The sequence below is a fragment of the Strongylocentrotus purpuratus genome, unplaced genomic scaffold, assembly GCF_000002235.5.
Source record: "Strongylocentrotus purpuratus isolate Spur 01 unplaced genomic scaffold, Spur_5.0 spur5_scaffold_1, whole genome shotgun sequence".
NCBI classification, from domain to species: Eukaryota; Metazoa; Echinodermata; class Echinoidea; order Camarodonta; family Strongylocentrotidae; genus Strongylocentrotus; species Strongylocentrotus purpuratus.
Window position 1 is genome coordinate 36,447,046 of NW_022145594.1, and position 21,345 is coordinate 36,468,390.

General features: G+C 33.9%; 1 protein-coding gene across 1 annotated transcript in view; it reads right to left on the minus strand.

The window, feature by feature from the left end:
* LOC105440344 overlaps positions 1-21,345 on the minus strand; it is a 90,001-nt gene that overhangs the window by 44,950 nt on the left and 23,706 nt on the right. The window contains exons 6-15 of the mRNA XM_030978744.1: positions 12,084-12,251; positions 10,980-11,147; positions 8,593-8,760; positions 7,488-7,655; positions 6,381-6,548; positions 5,280-5,447; positions 4,173-4,340; positions 3,071-3,238; positions 1,964-2,131; positions 685-852 (exon numbers count right to left, since the gene is read on the minus strand). Of these exons, the coding sequence (XP_030834604.1) occupies positions 685-852; positions 1,964-2,131; positions 3,071-3,238; positions 4,173-4,340; positions 5,280-5,447; positions 6,381-6,548; positions 7,488-7,655; positions 8,593-8,760; positions 10,980-11,147; positions 12,084-12,251 (1,680 nt within the window). The remainder of the gene's footprint in view (positions 1-684; positions 853-1,963; positions 2,132-3,070; positions 3,239-4,172; positions 4,341-5,279; positions 5,448-6,380; positions 6,549-7,487; positions 7,656-8,592; positions 8,761-10,979; positions 11,148-12,083; positions 12,252-21,345) is intronic.

Here is a 21,345-nt window from a genome sequence, read left to right on the forward strand (position 1 = left end):
TCAGAGGGATTGCAATCTGCTTGCATTTATAAGTCATATTCCTACTTACACTGAAATTAACAATACCCAGAAATATGCATTTGCTCTTAATGCATTAAAGGTTCTCATAACTCTCGATTTTATATGCACAAGACGCCCTAAATACTAAGAGTGATTGTTTCAAATTCTATATGTATTCTTTACAGGAATTGCATTCTGTTTGCATTTATAAGTCATAATCCTACTGAAACTGAAATTAACAATACCCAGAAATATGCATTTGCTATTAATGCATTAAAGGTACTCATAACTCTCGATTTCATCTGCACAAGACCCCCTAAATCAAGAGGTTTGTTGCTTTGGTACAGTTTGGTAAGTTCAAGCCTACATTGAAATTGGCTCCTCAAAACATTCCACGAGATATTTTTCATATCAATCAAACTAGGAAAAGGTTGGATATTGTTTATTGTTCGAAAAAGATGTCAAACTTATACACACTTAAATTGCAACGTAATTAGTACATGTGTAGTCTGCTTTCATTTCATTATTCATGGCTATTCCAATATAACAAGAATAATGGCCTTTAAAAAAAAGATTGTTTGGAAAATGCAACTTATGTACATGTGCACCATGGCATATAACCATTACTGCTCTTTCTGTCTTCCAATGACCGTCTCCATGCAGTTACATTAGTACACGCCATACCTTTATTGATGATGCCTTTGCTTTCAATGTAGAGTAGAACTCCTCACGTAAATCCCCTCCATCGAGTGTCAAGTCAGTCAAGTGTGGCATAGAACATAGTGCCTCTGATAGGTGTTGTGACGAGGCTGGTGTGGAACACTGGTGATTAGTCAGGTCGAGAGTCTGGACCTGCATTCATGGTGGATATAGTTAACCAGTACGTCTTGAATAGATATATCTCATTTACTAATTTCTTACTGTCTTCGTACATTTTACACAAATTCTATTAATTACATACTTGCATTCAAGATAACATTCTGAACTAATGATGAAAAAGTTTTTATTTTCAAATTCAATTCTTGTCTATTAAAAAAAAAGAACACGTTAAAGTGTCTATCGACAGGATAATAAAGAACGGTTGTTTTAAATCATATATGTACTCTTTAGAGGGTTTTTAATCTGTTTGCATTTTTAAGTCATATTCCTACTTACACTGAAATTAACAATACCCAGAAATATGCATTTGCTATTAATGCATTTAAGGTTCTTATAACTCTCGATTTTATGTACACAAGACCCCCTAAATACTAGGAGTGATTATTTTAAATTCAATATATATTCTTTAGAGGGATTGCAATCTGTTTGCATTTATAAGTTATATTCCTACTTACACTAAAATTTAAGTACCCCAAAATATGCGTTTGCTATTAATGCATTAAAGGTTCTTATAACTCTCGATTTTATATGCACAAGACGCCCTAAATACTAAGAGTGATTGTTTCAAATTGTATTTGTATTCTTTAGAGGGATTGCATTCTGTTTGCATTTATAAGTCATAATCCTACTTACACTGAAATTAACAATACCCAGAGATATGCATTTGCTATTAATTCATTAAAGGTACTCATAACTCTCGATTTCATCTGCACAAGACCCCATAACTCAGGAGGTTTGTTGCTTTGGTACAGTTTGGTAAGTTTAAGCCTACATTGAAATTGGTTCCTCAAAATAATCCAGGAAATATTTTTCATATCAATCAAACTAGGAAAAGGTTGGATATTGTTTATTGTTCGAAAAAGATGTCAAACTTATACACACTTAAATTGCAACGTAATCAGTACATGTGTAGTCTACTTTCATTTCATTATTCATGGGAATTCCAATATACCAAGTAAATGGCCTTTAAAAAGAGTGTTTGGAAAATGCAACTTATTTACATGTGCACCATGGTATATCAGCATTACTGCTCTTTCTGTCTTCCAATGACCGTCTCCATGCAGTTACGTTATTACACACATACCTTTATTGATGATGCCTTTGCTTTCCATGTAGAGTAGAACTCCTCACGTAAATTCCCTCCATAGAGTCTCAAGTAAGTCAAGTGTGGCATAGAACATAGTGCCTCTGATAGGTGATGTGACGAGGCGGGTGTGGGACACTTGTGATCATCAAGCTTGAGGGTCTCGACCTGCATTCATGGTGGATATAGTTAACCAGTACGTCTTGAATAGATATATCTCATTTACTAATTTCTCACTGTATTCTTACATTTTACACAAATTCCATTAATTGCATATTTGCATTCAAGATAACATTCTAAACAAATGATGAAATAGTGTTTTTTTTTTTAAATTCAATTCTTGTCTATTCAGAAAAAAGTACACATTTAAGTTTATATCGAAAGGATAATAAAGAACGATTGTTTTAAATTATAAATGTACTCTTTAGAGGGATTGCAATCTGTTTGCATTTATAAGTCATATTCCTACTTACACTGAAATTAACAATACCCAGAAATATGCATTTGCTCTTAATGCATTAAAGGTTCTCATAACTCTCGATTTTATGTACACAAGACGCCCTAAATACTAAGAGTGATTGTTTCAAATTCTATATGTATTCTTTACAGGAATTGCATTCTGTTTGCATTTATAAGTCATAATCCTACTGAAACTGAAATTAACAATACCCAGAAATATGCATTTGCTATTAATGCATTAAAGGTACTCATAACTCTCGATTTCATCTGCACAAGACCCCCTAAATCAAGAGGTTTGTTGCTTTGGTACAGTTTGGTAAGTTCAAGCCTACATTGAAATTGGCTCCTCAAAACATTCCACGAGATATTTTTCATATCAATCAAACTAGGAAAAGGTTGGATATTGTTTATTGTTCGAAAAAGATGTCAAACTTATACACACTTAAATTGCAACGTAATTAGTACATGTGTAGTCTGCTTTCATTTCATTATTCATGGCTATTCCAATATAACAAGAATAATGGCCTTTAAAAAAAAGATTGTTTGGAAAATGCAACTTATGTACATGTGCACCATGGCATATAACCATTACTGCTCTTTCTGTCTTCCAATGACCGTCTCCATGCAGTTACATTAGTACACACATACCTTTATTGATGATGCCTTTGCTTTCCATGTAGAGTAGAACTCCTCACGTAAATCCCCTCCATAGAGTGTCAAGTCAGTCAAGTGTGGCATAGAACACAGTGCCTCTGATAGGTGATGTGACGAGGCTGGTGTGGGACACTTGTGATCCTCAAGCTTGAGGGTATCGACCTGCATTCATGGTGGATATAGTTAACCAGTACGTCTTGAATAGATATATCTCATTTACTAATTTCTCAATGTATTCTTACATTTTACACAAATTCCATTAATTGCATATTTGCATTCAAGATAACATTCTAAACAAATGATGAAATAGTGTTTTTTTTTCAAATTCAATTCTTGTCTATTCAGAAAAAAGTACACATTTAAGTTTCTATCGAAAGGATAATAAAGAACGATTGTTTTAAATTCTATATGTACTCTTTAGAGGGATAGCAATCTGTTTGCATTTATAAGTCATATTCCTATTTACACTGAAATTAACAATACCCAGAAATATGCATTTGCTCTTAATGCATTAAAGGTTCTCATAACTCTCGATTTTATATGCACAAGACGCCCTAAATACTAAGAGTGATTGTTTCAAATTCTATATGTATTCTTTAGAGGGATTGCATTCTGTTTGCATTTATAAGTCATAATCCTACTGAAACTGACATTAACAATACCCAGAAATATGCATTTGCTATTAATGCATTAAAGGTACTCATAACTCTCGATTTCATCTGCACAAGACCCCCTAAATCAAGAGGTTTGTTGCTTTGGTACAGTTTGGTAAGTTCAAGCCTACATTGAAATTGGCTCCTCAAAACATTCCACGAAATATTTTTCATATCAATCAAACTAGGAAAAGGTTGGATATTGTTTATTGGTCGAAAAAGATGTCAAACTTATACACACTTAAATTGCAACGTAATCAGTACATGTGTAGTCTACTTTCATTTCATTATTCATGGGAATTCCAATATACCAAGTAAATGGCCTTTAAAAAGAGTGTTTGGAAAATGCAACTTATTTACATGTGCACCATGGTATATCAGCATTACTGCTCTTTCTGTCTTCCAATGACCGTCTCCATGCAGTTACGTTATTACACACATACCTTTATTGATGATGCCTTTGCTTTCCATGTAGAGTAGAACTCCTCACGTAAATTCCCTCCATAGAGTCTCAAGTAAGTCAAGTGTGGCATAGAACATAGTGCCTCTGATAGGTGATGTGACGAGGCGGGTGTGGGACACTTGTGATCATCAAGCTTGAGGGTCTCGACCTGCATTCATGGTGGATATAGTTAACCAGTACGTCTTGAATAGATATATCTCATTTACTAATTTCTCACTGTATTCTTACATTTTACACAAATTCCATTAATTGCATATTTGCATTCAAGATAACATTCTAAACAAATGATGAAATAGTGTTTTTTTTTTTAAATTCAATTCTTGTCTATTCAGAAAAAAGTACACATTTAAGTTTCTATCGAAAGGATAATAAAGAACGATTGTTTTAAATTATAAATGTACTCTTTAGAGGGATTGCAATCTGTTTGCATTTATAAGTCATATTCCTACTTACACTGAAATTAACAATACCCAGAAATATGCATTTGCTCTTAATGCATTAAAGGTTCTCATAACTCTCGATTTTATATGCACAAGACGCCCTAAATACTAAGAGTGATTGTTTCAAATTCTATATGTATTCTTTAGAGGGATTGCATTCTGTTTGCATTTATAAGTCATAATCCTACTGAAACTGACATTAACAATACCCAGAAATATGCATTTGCTATTAATGCATTAAAGGTACTCATAACTCTCGATTTCATCTGCACAAGACCCCCTAAATCAAGAGGTTTGTTGCTTTGGTACAGTTTGGTAAGTTCAAGCCTACATTGAAGTTGGCTCCTCAAAACATTCCACGAAATATTTTTCATATCAATCAAACTAGGAAAAGGTTGGATATTGTTTATTGTTCGAAAAAGATGTCAAACTTATACACACTTAAATTGCAACGTAATCAGTACATGTGTAGTCTGCTTTCATTTCATTATTCATGGCTATTCCAATATAACAAGTTAATGGCCTTTGAAAAAAAGATTGTTTGGAAAATGCAACTTATGTACATGTGCACCATGGCATATAACCATTACTGCTCTTTCTGTCTTCCAATGACCGTCTCCATGCAGTTACATTAGTACACGCCATACCTTTATTGATGATGCCTTTGCTTTCAATGTAGAGTAGAACTCCTCACGTAAATCCCCTCCATCGAGTGTCAAGTCAGTCAAGTGTGGCATAGAACACAGTGCCTCTGATAGGTGATGTGACGACGCTGGTGTGCGACACTGGTGATTAGTCAGGTTGAGAGTCTCGACCTGCATTCATGGTGGATATAGTTAACCAGTACGTCTTAAATAGATATATCTTATTTACTAATTTTTCTCTGTATTCTTACATTTTACACAAATTCCATTAATTACATATTTGCATTCAAGATAACATTCTAAACAAATGATGAAATAGTGTTTATTTTCAAATTCAATTCTTGTCTATTCAGAAAAAAGAACACATTAAGGTGTCTATCGACAGGATAATTAAGAACGATTGTTTTAAATTATATATGTACTCTTTAGAGGGATTGCAATCTGTTTGCATTTATAAGTCATATTCCTACTTACACTGAAATTAACAATACCCAGAAATATGCATTTGCTCTTAATGCATTAAAGGTTCTCATAACTCTCGATTTTATATGCACAAGACGCCCTAAAAAGTAAGAGTGATTGTTTTAAATTCTATATGTATTCTTTAGAGGGATTGCATTCTGTTTGCATTCATAAGTCATAATCCTACTTATACTGAAATTAACAATATCCAGAAATATGCATTTGCTCTTAATGCATTAAAGGTACTCATAACTCTCGATTTCATCTGCACAAGACCCCCTAACTCAGGAGGTTTGTTGCTTCGGTACAGTTTGGTAAGTTTAAGCCTACATTGAAATTGGTTCCTCAAAACAATCTACGAATTTTTTTTCATATCAATCAAACTAGGAAAAGGTTGGATATTGTTTATTGTTCGAAAAAGATGTCAAACTTATACACACTTAAATTGCAACGTAATCAGTACATGTGTAGTCTACTTTCATTTCATTATTCATGGTAATTCCAATATACCAAGTAAATGGCCTTTAAAAAGAGTGTTTGGAAAATGCAACTTATTTACATGTGCACCATGGTATATCAGCATTACTGCTCTTTCTGTCTTCCAATGACCGTCTCCATGCAGTTACGTTATTACACACATACCTTTATTGATGATGCCTTTGCTTTCCATGTAGAGTAGAACTCCTCACGTAAATTCCCTCCATAGAGTCTCAAGTAAGTCAAGTGTGGCATAGAACACAGTGCCTCTGATAGGTGATGTGACGAGGCGGGTGTGGGACACTTGTGATCATCAAGCTTGAGGGTCTCGACCTGCATTCATGGTGGATATAGTTAACCAGTACGTCTTGAATAGATATATCTCATTTACTAATTTCTCACTGTATTCTTACATTTTACACAAATTCCATTAATTGCATATTTGCATTGAAGATAACATTCTAAACAAATGATGAAATAGTGTTTTTTTTTTTTAATTCAATTCTTGTCTATTCAGAAAAAAGTACACATTTAAGTTTCTATCGAAAGGATAATAAAGAACGATTGTTTTAAATTATAAATGTACTCTTTAGAGGGATTGCAATCTGTTTGCATTTATAAGTCATATTCCTACTTACACTGAAATTAACAATACCCAGAAATATGCATTTGCTCTTAATGCATTAAAGGTTCTCATAACTCTCGATTTTATGTACACAAGACGCCCTAAATACTAAGAGTGATTGTTTCAAATTCTATATGTATTCTTTACAGGAATTGCATTCTGTTTGCATTTATAAGTCATAATCCTACTGAAACTGAAATTAACAATACCCAGAAATATGCATTTGCTATTAATGCATTAAAGGTACTCATAACTCTCGATTTCATCTGCACAAGACCCCCTAAATCAAGAGGTTTGTTGCTTTGGTACAGTTTGGTAAGTTCAAGCCTACATTGAAATTGGCTCCTCAAAACATTCCACGAGATATTTTTCATATCAATCAAACTAGGAAAAGGTTGGATATTGTTTATTGTTCGAAAAAGATGTCAAACTTATACACACTTAAATTGCAACGTAATTAGTACATGTGTAGTCTGCTTTCATTTCATTATTCATGGCTATTCCAATATAACAAGAATAATGGCCTTTAAAAAAAAGATTGTTTGGAAAATGCAACTTATGTACATGTGCACCATGGCATATAACCATTACTGCTCTTTCTGTCTTCCAATGACCGTCTCCATGCAGTTACATTAGTACACACATACCTTTATTGATGATGCCTTTGCTTTCCATGTAGAGTAGAACTCCTCACGTAAATCCCCTCCATAGAGTGTCAAGTCAGTCAAGTGTGGCATAGAACACAGTGCCTCTGATAGGTGATGTGACGAGGCTGGTGTGGGACACTTGTGATTAGTCAGTTTGAGAGTCTGGACCTGCATTCATGGTGGATATAGTTAACCAGTACGTCTTGAATAGATATATCTCATTTACTAATTTCTTACTGTCTTCGTACATTTTACACAAATTCTATTAATTACATACTTGCATTCAAGATAACATTCTGAACTAATGATGAAAAAGTTTTTATTTTCAAATTCAATTCTTGTCTATTAAAAAAAAAAGAACACGTTAAAGTGTCTATCGACAGGATAATAAAGAACGGTTGTTTTAAATCATATATGTACTCTTTAGAGGGTTTTTAATCTGTTTGCATTTTTAAGTCATATTCCTACTTACACTGAAATTAACAATACCCAGAAATATGCATTTGCTATTAATGCATTTAAGGTTCTTATAACTCTCGATTTTATGTACACAAGACCCCCTAAATACTAGGAGTGATTATTTTAAATTCAATATATATTCTTTAGAGGGATTGCAATCTGTTTGCATTTATAAGTTATATTCCTACTTACACTAAAATTTAAGTACCCCAAAATATGCGTTTGCTATTAATGCATTAAAGGTACTCATAACTCTCGATTTCATCTGCACAAGACCCCCTAAATCAAGAGGTTTGTTGCTTTGGTACAGTTTGGTAAGTTCAAGCCTACATTGAAATTGGCTCCTCAAAACATTCCACGAAATATTTTTCATATCAATCAAACTAGGAAAAGGTTGGATATTGTTTATTGTTCGAAAAAGATGTCAAACTTATACACACTTAAATTGCAACGTAATCAGTACATGTGTAGTCTGCTTTCATTTCATTATTCATGGCTATTCCAATATAACAAGTTAATGGCCTTTAAAAAAAAAGATTGTTTGGAAAATGCAACTTATGTACATGTGCACCATGGCATATAAGCATTACTGCTCTTTCTGTCTTCCAATGACCGTCTCCATGCAGTTACATTATTACACACATACCTTTATTGATGATGCCTTTGCTTTCCATGTAGAGTAGAACTCCTCACGTAAATCCCCTCCATCGAGTGTCAAGTCAGTCAAGTGTGGCATAGAACATAGTGCCTCTGATAGGTGATGTGACGAGGCGGGTGTGGGACACTTGTGATCATCAAGCTTGAGGGTCTCGACCTGCATTCATGGTGGATATAGTTAACCAGTACGTCTTGAATAGATATTTCTCATTTACTAATTTCTTACTGTCTTCGTACATTTTACACAAATTCCATTAATTACATACTTGCATTCAAGATAACATTCTGAACTAATGATGAAAAAGTTTTTATTTTCAAATTCAATTCTTGTCTATTAAAAAAAAAAGAACACGTTAAAAAGTCTATCGACAGGATAATAAAGAACGGTTGTTTTAAATCATATATGTACCCTTTAGAGGGTTTTTAATCTGTTTGCATTTATAAGTCATATTCCTACTTACACTGAAATTAACAATACCCAGAAATATGCATTTGCTCTTAATGCATTAAAGGTTCTCATAACTCTCGATTTTATATGCACAAGACGCCCTAAATACTAAGAGTGATTGTTTCAAATTCTATATGTATTCTTTACAGGAATTGCATTCTGTTTGCATTTATAAGTCATAATCCTACTGAAACTGAAATTAACAATACCCAGAAATATGCATTTGCTATTAATGCATTAAAGGTACTCATAACTCTCGATTTCATCTGCACAAGACCCCCTAAATCAAGAGGTTTGTTGCTTTGGTACAGTTTGGTAAGTTCAAGCCTACATTGAAATTGGCTCCTCAAAACATTCCACGAGATATTTTTCATATCAATCAAACTAGGAAAAGGTTGGATATTGTTTATTGTTCGAAAAAGATGTCAAACTTATACACACTTAAATTGCAACGTAATTAGTACATGTGTAGTCTGCTTTCATTTCATTATTCATGGCTATTCCAATATAACAAGAATAATGGCCTTTAAAAAAAAGATTGTTTGGAAAATGCAACTTATGTACATGTGCACCATGGCATATAACCATTACTGCTCTTTCTGTCTTCCAATGACCGTCTCCATGCAGTTACATTAGTACACGCCATACCTTTATTGATGATGCCTTTGCTTTCAATGTAGAGTAGAACTCCTCACGTAAATCCCCTCCATCGAGTGTCAAGTCAGTCAAGTGTGGCATAGAACATAGTGCCTCTGATAGGTGTTGTGACGAGGCTGGTGTGGAACACTGGTGATTAGTCAGGTCGAGAGTCTGGACCTGCATTCATGGTGGATATAGTTAACCAGTACGTCTTGAATAGATATATCTCATTTACTAATTTCTTACTGTCTTCGTACATTTTACACAAATTCTATTAATTACATACTTGCATTCAAGATAACATTCTGAACTAATGATGAAAAAGTTTTTATTTTCAAATTCAATTCTTGTCTATTAAAAAAAAAAGAACACGTTAAAGTGTCTATCGACAGGATAATAAAGAACGGTTGTTTTAAATCATATATGTACTCTTTAGAGGGTTTTTAATCTGTTTGCATTTTTAAGTCATATTCCTACTTACACTGAAATTAACAATACCCAGAAATATGCATTTGCTATTAATGCATTTAAGGTTCTTATAACTCTCGATTTTATGTACACAAGACCCCCTAAATACTAAGAGTGATTATTTTAAATTCAATATATATTCTTTAGAGGGATTGCAATCTGTTTGCATTCATAAGTTATATTCCTACTTACACTAAAATTTAAGTACCCCAAAATATGCGTTTGCTATTAATGCATTAAAGGTTCTTATAACTCTCGATTTTATATGCACAAGACGCCCTAAATACTAAGAGTGATTGTTTCAAATTGTATTTGTATTCTTTAGAGGGATTGCATTCTGTTTGCATTTATAAGTCATAATCCTACTTACACTGAAATTAACAATACCCAGAGATATGCATTTGCTATTAATTCATTAAAGGTACTCATAACTCTCGATTTCATCTGCATAAGACCCCATAACTCAGGAGGTTTGTTGCTTTGGTACAGTTTGGTAAGTTCAAGCCTACATTGAAATTGGTTCCTCAAAACAATCTACGAAATATTTTTCATATCAATCAAACTAGGAAAAGGTTGGATATTGTTTATTGTTCGAAAAAGATGTCAAACTTATACACACTTAAATTGCAACGTAATCAGTACATGTGTAGTCTACTTTCATTTCATTATCCATGGGAATTCCAATATACCAAGTAAATGGCCTTTAAAAAGAGTGTTTGGAAAATGCAACTTATTTACATGTGCACCATGGCATATAAGCATTACTGCTCTTTCTGTCTTCCAATGACCGTCTCCATGCAGTTACATTAGTACACACATACCTTTATTGATGATGTCTTTGCTTTCCATGTAGAGTAGAACTCCTCACGTAAATCCCCTCCATAGAGTGTCAAGTCAGTCAAGAGTGGCATAGAACACAGTGCCTCTGATAGGTGATGTGACGAGGCTGGTGTGGGACACTTGTGATCCTTAAGCTTGAGGGTCTCGACCTGCATTCATGGTGGATATAGTTAACCAGTACGTCTTGAATAGATATATCTTATTTACTAATTTCTCTCTGTATTCTTACATTTTACACAAATTCCATTAATTACATATTTGCATTCAAGATAACATTCTAAACAAATGATGAAATAGTGTTTATTTTCAAATTCAATTCTTGTCTATTCAGAAAAAGAACACATTAAGGTGTCTATCGACAGAATTATAAAGAACGATTGTTTGAAATGATATATGTATTCTTTAGAGGGATTGCAATCTGTTTGCATTTATAAGTCATATTACTACTTACACTGAAATTAACAATACCCAGAAATATGCATTTGCTCTTAATGCATTAAAGGTTCTCATAACTCTCGATTTTATATGCACAAGACGCCCTAAATACTAAGAGTGATTGTTTCAAATTCTATATGTATTCTTTAGAGGGATTGCATTCTGTTTGCATTTATAAGTCATAATCCTACTGAAACTGAAATAAACAATACCCAGAAATATGCATTTGCTATTAATGCATTAAAGGTACTCATAACTCTCGATTTCATCTGCACAAGACCCCCTAAATCAAGAGGTTTGTTGCTTTGGTACAGTTTGGTAAGTTCAAGCCTACATTGAAATTGGCTCCTCAAAACATTCCACGAAATATTTTTCATATCAATCAAACTAGGAAAAGGTTGGATATTGTTTATTGTTCGAAAAAGATGTCAAACTTATACACACTTAAATTGCAACGTAATCAGTACATGTGTAGTCTGCTTTCATTTCATTATTCATGGCTATTCCAATATAACAAGTTAATGGCCTTTAAAAAAAAGATTGTTTGGAAAATGCAACTTATGTACATGTGCACCATGGCATATAACCATTACTGCTCTTTCTGTCTTCCAATGACCGTCTCCATGCAGTTACATTAGTACACGCCATACCTTTATTGATGATGCCTTTGCTTTCAATGTAGAGTAGAACTCCTCACGTAAATCTCCTCCATCGAATCTCAAGTAAGTCAAATTTGGCATAGAACACAGTGCCTCTGATAGGTGTTGTGACGAGGCTGGTGTGGGACACTGGTGATTAGTCAGGTTGAGAGTCTCGACCTGCATTCATGGTGGATATAGTTAACCAGTACGTCTTAAATAGATATATCTTATTTACTAATTTCTCTCTATATTTTTACATTTTACACAAATTCCATTAATTACATATTTGCATTCAAGATAACATTTTAAACAAATGATGAAATAGTGTTTATTTTCAAATTCAATTCTTGTCTATTCAGAAAAAAGAACACATTAAAGTGTCTATCGACAGGATAATAAAGAACGATTGTTTTAAATTATATATGTATTCTTTAGAGGGATTGCAATCTGTTTGCATTCATAAGTCATATTCCTACTTACACTGAAATTAATAATACCCAGAAATATGCATTTGCTCTTAATGCATTAAAGGTACTTATAACTCTCGATTTCATCTGCACAAGACCCCCTAAATCAGGAGGTTTGTTCGTATGGTACAGTTTGGTAAGTTCAAGCCTACATTGAAATTGGCTCCTCAAAACAATCCACGAAATATTTTTCATATCAATCAAACTAGGAAAAGGTTGGATATTGTTTATTGGTCGAAAAAGATGTCAAACTTATTCACACTTATATTTCAACGTAATCAATACATGTGTAGTCTGCTTTCATTTCATTATTCATGGCTATTCCAATTTACCAAGTACATGGCCTTTAAAAAGAGTATTAGGAAAATGCAACTTATATACCTGTGCACCATGGCATATAAGCATTGCTGCTCTTTCTGTCTTCCAATGACCGTCACCATGAAGTTACATTAGTACACACAAACCTGTATTAATGATTCCTTTGCTTTCAATGTAGAGTAGAACTCCTCCCGTAAATCTCCTCCATCGAGTGTCAAGTTAGTCAAGTTTGGCATAGAACACAGTGCCTCTGATAGGTGATGTGATGAGGCTGGTGTGGGACACTCGTGATTAGTCAGGTCGAGAATCTGGACCTGCATTCATGGTGGATATAGTTAAGCAGTACGTCTTGAATAGATATATCTTATTTACTCATTTCTCACTGTATTCTTACATTTTACACAAATTCCATTAATTACATACTTGCATTCAAGATAATATTCTAAACAAATAATGAAATAGTTTTTATTTGCAAATTCAATTCTCGTCTATTCAGAAAAAAGAACACATTAAGGTGTCTATCGAGAGGATAATTTACTACCAGTGATTTTTTTTAATTCTATATGTATTCTTCATAAGTCATATTCCTACTAACACTGGAATTAATAATACCCAGAAAGATGCACTTGCTATTAATGTATTAAAGGTATTCATAACTCTCGATATCATGTGCAGAAGACCCCTAAGTCAGGAGGTATGTTGCTATGATTCAGTTTGGTAAATTCAAATCTTCATTAAAATTTGCTCTTAAAAAATTATATGAAATATTTTTCATATCAATTAAACTCGGTAAATGTTTGTTGTTGATTATTGGTCAAAACAAAATCGATGTTATACACACTTGAATTTCAACTGAATCAGTACGTGTACTTTCCTTTCATATTTCATGACTATTTCAATGTACCAAGTGAATGACCTTTAAAACAGGGTGTTTGGAGAAAAAACTGATATACATATGCACCATATAACCATTACTGCTCTTTCTGTCTATCAATGGCCCTCTCCATGACATTGACATAAGGACACATATACTTGTATGAATGGTGCCTTTGCTTTCAATGTAGAGTAGAACTCCTCAGTGAGATCCCCTTCATTGTCATGCTTGGCAGTTTGAAATAAATCATACATAAATCTAATGTTTTCACCTATGAACCGTACTGACACAAAATCGTTCTGTTGTTCTTAAATAATACTGGGTAAACATGATTTAATTATTTCCACAATACAAGCCGAGACAAGTTATTTGAAACCTTCAAGAGCGATATGGGTCCCCAATTTCAAAAAGTCCCTGGGCTAATCTTCTTTAGGCAAGAGAGTGATGACACCCACCCTTGAGTAACAGATAACTGTCCACATTCATATGAATGATTCAATGACCGTAGTAAAATCTGAAAATAAAAAACTATAACATTCATAAGTAAACCCATCTTAATCTATAACAAAGTGGGTGTGCCTGATTTCTTTCATGGCTTTAATATCTACATTTTCCTCTATCTCTCTTTACAGATTTCTATAATAATTTCGAGTTTCCTCAAGATTTTTCATTGAACTTGTTAAACTTGCATTGTCACTTTCCTTTACAATACTACCAATTGTTTTATTAACCATATTTCTCTTCCCCATATTAAAAAAATACTTAGAAGGCTTTTCCCCTTCCTCCATCCAACGAGTTCTAGACCTCACGAGCACACCTTCCATTTGTTTTTTTTCGGATATTGACTAACTCGTCCTCTTTTTTGTGAGGAGTAAATCGGCAATAGAATTGTCACCCTTGGCGATCAAATCTGTCAGGACCCTGATCTCCTTCTCCAGGTCAAGTTCAACTTTATCCTCCTGCTTTTTATACGAGGCGTATGAGATCGTTGTGGCCCTGATTTTCATTAAAATCATCTCAAACAAAAATTGATCGTTGATAGTAAACCGCAAATCGTTAGGGTGTGAGAGGATTTGGTACTGACCTGAAGTGACCTGAAGTGACCTGAAGTTGTATTGATCGATCACTGTCCCTATAGTGTCTTTCACCAAATTCGCATACTTTTTATCTTTTAAAAGGGCATTGTTAAATTTTCAAAAACCTTTGCCATATGTGTGAAATCAAATGAAATATCAACAAAGGAGTAATCGGAGCGGTACCCTGGTTTGATGTCACAGCTATACAAGTTGGCATTCAGTTCAGATGAGATCAGAAATAAATAAAATCTAGACTGTTTGAGTGTATCATGCTGTCTCCATGTATATCTACGGCACCAGTATTATGAATGCGCCTTACATCAACAAGATCTAACTCTTTACACACCTTAATCAATTTTTACGAGGATTAGGAGTATTTACCTTAACATAATTCACACAGTCCAACTTGTTCTCTGAAATCAAATTCCAGTCACCACATATAATAGTGAGAGGCTTTTTTTTGATAACATCCTTGAGATCATCATAAAAACTTGGGGAGTCATTATTAGGACCATTAATATTAATAAGGGTAATTCTAATATCGTCAATTTCAATATCCAAAGCAAGCCTATTTCCTAATTCGTCCATTTTACAACCATGCACTTTAAAAGTAAAATTGTTAGTAAACAAAATCGCAACCCCTCTTCAATTGGTTTTACATGAATTAGAGTAACATTCCAACCCCCATTCTGCTCCCACATTAGTTTCAACTTCTTTTGAAAAGTGAACATCTTGGAGACAGTAAATTGAATATTTTTTATTTCTGAGATAATGCAAAACATCCCTACGCTTATCAAGCGTAGCTAAGCCATGGCAATTCATTGACGCAATGGATAATTTAAATTGTTGATCAGTCATCATAGATAAAATATTTTTCCACATATATTATTCGGGAAATTATACAGCGACTTTTTCTATTTTTCTCGTCCACTGACGCCTTAACATGTTGTTTCAATATTCTAATTTACTATGAGAATTTCGATTTTTTTTTTTTCGGTTTATTGTTTTTTCTTTCTTATGTCTGTTACATGTACTTTTCTCTAAGCGCCATGTGCATCGAAAGGTGGACCTGTGCGCTATACAAGTAGGCACTACTATTATTATTATTATTATTATTACATACTGACTAAAGAGGTATTCTCATATGCCCCACAATAAACACTACAAAAACAAGCTAGTACATATACATGTATTCTCGAGAGCCGTGACCCCATATTTACCGTAACCAATACACCTGGATCTTAACAATACAGAGGAAACTAGATTTACAAAGGTTGTTTACTACATAAAAAGTATGCAAATTATTCAAGCCCAAGGCATGTAAAACGTTCATTATACAGTGGAGCAGAAACCCCAAGAAAACCTGCGGCATTAGTAATATGCAAATAATCCCCACTAGTACATAGTCTAGTGGAAAAACAAATGAGATACAAATAGGCAACACCTGTGCAGTTTCTACACACGTACACACCTTTCATACGTGAAATCTTACTTGTACATTCATTGAACCTCTAGATTTTTTTTTACAACACACTGACAAAATACACAAACAACGAACAACACAAAACGACTCCTCACACCCCAAAGGAAAAATAAGAGAAATACAAAGCTCCATATCCCACAGCAAAAAAAATAAAAAATAAATAATAATCAAGCATATGACCCAGAGGGAAAGATTTGGCTTTTCTAAGTTTTTGTCGCACCTAAAAAGTAAGAAAATCCCTTGTCGGAGCTCTCAAATGAACCCCATTCGTTAGAAATAGTCCACTTTATCCATAAATATAAAAAACAACACCCATTCCGCTCCCCTGTCCCAGGGCTATAGTTTTCACTCACACTACCCAGTCATTCACCTGAATGACAAGAAAAAGGATGTATGCAGAAATACCTGAAGTTATAAACATGTAAAAACTTGAAGTCAAACCCTGCATGCTCCGGAATGCCGAGAACGAAACACGGCGTGATGTGAATCAAATAAATATGGATCCGACACTCTAAAAAATATCAGATATAAGCGCTAACTTTAATATCAACTGATAATTAGTCCTAAGAACATATCTTACTTATATTCGCTTCACTTTCACTCTAAAAAACACATTTTATGTGCATTAAAGTCAATTGAGTTCATAAAATTTGCCTAACTAAAACGTAGACTTTGCTAAGTTCGTAGACGAACACGGAACTCCTCTTTTATAGCATAATTTTCTACCAACCCTTCCTTGCCAAGCGTACGATAAATAACGACATTTTTCTTTTCCATCGAAGAGGTAAAAATTTAAACTAGAAAATCATTACGGAATCAATCAAAACCACATTCTTACCGCGAAGATTCAAGGGTTTTGGTTACTCCGGAATTCTTGAATGTTTTCTCCATACAGGACAAAACCAAAAATCGTGCAGTTATTATTTCCACAGAATAATTTTATTTTGGAATTTGCAAAAGCAAATATCGGGCACAATATCTCCTTTGATATCTCCATTGCAAAAGATGTAAAAAAAAGGCCGTCTGATATCCTTTCTTAGTGTATTATTATTCAATAAGCTTTATGTGTGTGACAAAAACTGAATGTGATGCAAGAGTGTATGCGTGCGAATGGCAGTTACAAATAAAGCCAGTCTGTGTTGCCCAGGTTTTTAATGTATATCAGAAATGTTATGCAGATGGGTAGTGGAGAAATATTATTCTACAGCGAGAATGTGTGACATGATTGTTTTTGGCTTTGCTCACAGTGCAAAAAAAAAAAATCACTAAATAAGCTGAAATAAGGCCAAATATTTGAACATCAAAATAACTATTTTGTGCTAGAATTTTTTTTTACATATGAATCATGAGCTTCAACATTCCAAAAAGTCTGACAAAATGATTCTAGTTCCTTGAATATTTGCAGATTTGAAATTTATGTATGCGTTATTTGCGTATTCATAATTTATGCAAATTAACCTATGCATATTCAAATATAAAAATAATGAAACTTCAATGAATTCAAAATGAAGGAAACATTCGTTCAATTCATTTTCAAGAGTTAGTCTAGAGACAAATATGTAAGTTTTTTTTCTGTAAAATGCATAAAAATTAGCATTTTGCATAATTAATAAGGCTATAACGACAAAAATTTGCATATTAGGAAAAAAACTAATTATACAACTTTTGTTCCTTACATGGATATCTACAAACATGGGAATTGTTGTGTTCATCGGACATTCGACGGCCGAGATCAAAGGCCCCCCCCCCCCCCCCATCGAGTCAGGGAGGTGCCCAAAGTAGCCTAGTACAGTAAGGGTTAAAGGGTGGTCCGTAATTTGTTGATGTATTTCTATATGATTATTCAAATAAAATTTCTGCTCAAATCAATTTAGCAATACAGTTATAATTATGTTGTATTTTTTTTATTTTTGTTGTTGGTGAATGCCATGCAGAAATATATAATATGAAATAGGATATAGGCTGTATAGAATTAATATGGACAGAACAAAAGAGAGGTATAATTTGCCTATTTTTCAAATTTCAATGAACCTTCTCTTTAAAACAAAATCAAGTAGAAGACAAAGAGAGAGTGAATTCATGGTCTCATCCAAATAATAATCAAGTATCGAAATAACATCATGAGAGAGAGAGAGAGAAGGGGGTAGAAGAAAATTTTAAAAAAATTAAACAGGAATACTTGACAAATCATTACATAGGGCAAGCAAGAGAAGTAACAATAAAACCGATGGTTATCACAACAAAATTTAAAAGAGTATTTTTTACCTTTATGTGGAAATCAATGAGTAAGTATACACAGAGCCAGGGATGGATTATTTGTTATTATATACATCACTTTAGAAATCTAGCCATCTAATTGGTCGAAACTGGAGTCGGAATTTCAAGTAATGCCCCACTCACAGGAAATAGCAATAGCCCACAGGGAATAGTTAAAAGTTTTTACCCTCATCCTCATCCTCCTGCGATCCCCATTGGTTTACGTGTAAAAATTGTATTTGTGCGAGCGCGGACACCTTACATTTGTGCGATGATTTAGTCGCTACATTTTAGGTTTTTTTAATTGCATAGCACAGCGCAGACCGGTGATCTCGATTGTAGCTAGGCCTAGATCTACATGTAATGACGAGATGACGCTCCTTTGGAAATATAGGGATAAGCCTGCTCTTTCATATGACAACTCATTTTTTGAGTATCACCTTCAGGATCACAAACAATAAAGGTTTGAATCTCGATTTGAAAAATTATTTCATTGACCAATTTGGCATGATCGCGCAATGCATGTAGACTCCATAGGGATATGCGTACAATCTCAATGGCCAACTAAGCTAGGCCTACCCACTGCAAGTTTATCAACATAGAACCTTGATAGCGTAAACAAACTTGATTACCATGATTGACCAGTACTAAGTCGCCCAAAATTGTATTCTATGACCATGTTTTCAGTATATAAAAGTTGTAATATTCGAGGCATATAGTTGATTTATTGGCTCTCGGGGAGGTTACATCGTGCTATCACCCCTCGAAACGCCTCGGGGTGATGGCACGATGTAACCTCCCCTTGAGCAATAAAAACAACTATGCCTCTCATAGCAGTCATTATTTCTATAATATATTCTATAGTTTGAAGTTTTTGTTAATATCAATGAAATCAATTTAGCATCAGGAAATCTTCTACCTATCTTCTAGATTAATTCAAGCATTTCAAATATGTTATGTCTCACTGATCATAAACATCCTTAATCTGGGAGTGCCTTGTTTAATTCTGATACGAGAATTCACAAAATGACTTCATGGTTTGACAAAATCAATGTCAGTAGTGATTCCGTGGACAGACTCACTAGTGGGTGTGATTCCGCGAACGGAACCAACAGAACGTCTCACATGTGCGATTCCGAGGACAAAATCTCTATGTACGTGACATTGATTTCATGACAAAATCACTATGTGAGATTGATTTTGTGAAAAAATTACAATGGGAGAATGCATTTGTGACAAAATCAATTACCTGGAGTGATTTTGTGACAGAATCCTAATGTGTCACATAGCACCCCACAGGGCATAGTAACGTTCTTTGAAATGAAGCAACATTTACAAAATGATCATTATGATCAAACAACAGCCAGTAGTGTAATTAGGATGAAAAATTTGAAGGGGGAAGGGGGGGGGGCGACATGGAAATGTTGACATCTAGTGCAGTGATCTTTGTTGGGTTAGTATAATTAATTGTTTGTTTTATAATTGACCTAAAGAGAAAGGATAGATGAAAGCAAAATAGAAACACGTCTATCGAAATTGATTGATGTATAGGATTTTCACTTCTGGCATTTACCTCTGATATTTTAACCTCTCACATTTCGACAACAAACCAATTGTCCTTGGGTAGTTGCCAGTGGGAGGGGGAGGGGGGTAAACTGTCCAAGTTGTACAATGTAGTTGTCCACATAGTCTATGGAAATTATTTGAATCGCGCAAATCCTGCTACCCAGGGACACTAATCATATACTGCTCTGTATTTATCTAATGATTGTATATCTTTTAATTGTTGTATTTTGTGTTAAGCGATGTTAAATTTAACAACTAATAATTAACGGGCCAGCCTCAACTAGCACATGTGCTCTTTTCTTGTCCCATTTACTGGATTTTAGCAAATGTTTTGTTTACATTTGTTTATATATAGCAAAGAAATATTTTGAGGAAAAAAAATTGTTATTGTTGCTGGTGAATAAATCAATCAATTAAAATATATTTACATTACTTAGGCCGGAAAATATTTGAGTCTATTTACATATTTTGATAATAATGAAACTAATAATTATAATAATAACTAGATTTGTAATACTTGTTTGGAACAAGTATAGGTGGGCTGATCCAACTAAAATTTGAGACAAAATCAAGGGCACATTTGAGATAGCTAATTGTCTCAGCTACATCATACTCAAAGTTCAGCGTAAACGAAGCTAAAACGACGGAGATATTGCTCGCGAAAGACAGGAATGTAGAATCCAGTTTTGAGAAAAAGTCATGTCCCATAGAGAATACAATTTGACATGCCTCCTTTAATCGCACAAATACGCCATGATGCCTTTGTCAAAATGAAAAAATGTGGCAGCCACATTTGTAGAAAATTGTCTCAGGTAGAACATATCAAAATTTGGAAGAAAATTGATAAATATTTTTAGAGATACAATCAATTTTCAAAAAATATGCTGACATCATAATATGCAAACTGAAATTTTGAGTTCGGAGGCCATTATGATGACGTCATGAGTTAATTGAGGGTCAAATGAAACATGAAATCATATCTCCAATTTATTTTCTATCAATATATGAAAACAAAATTGGGGTCATTTTGCAGCCTAAAGAGCTACAATGGATTTTGTAAAGGCATGTTTTTGCCCATATATGCTATGTATTACAAAAGCTCGCGCGCACGGAAATTTTTGTTAAACGGTCGATCATTCCGTTATTAATTGTCATAAAGAGACAAACATGGTATCAATTTGTTTGTAGAAATATGTGAAATATTATGAAAGAAAAAAAAATGGCGATTCTA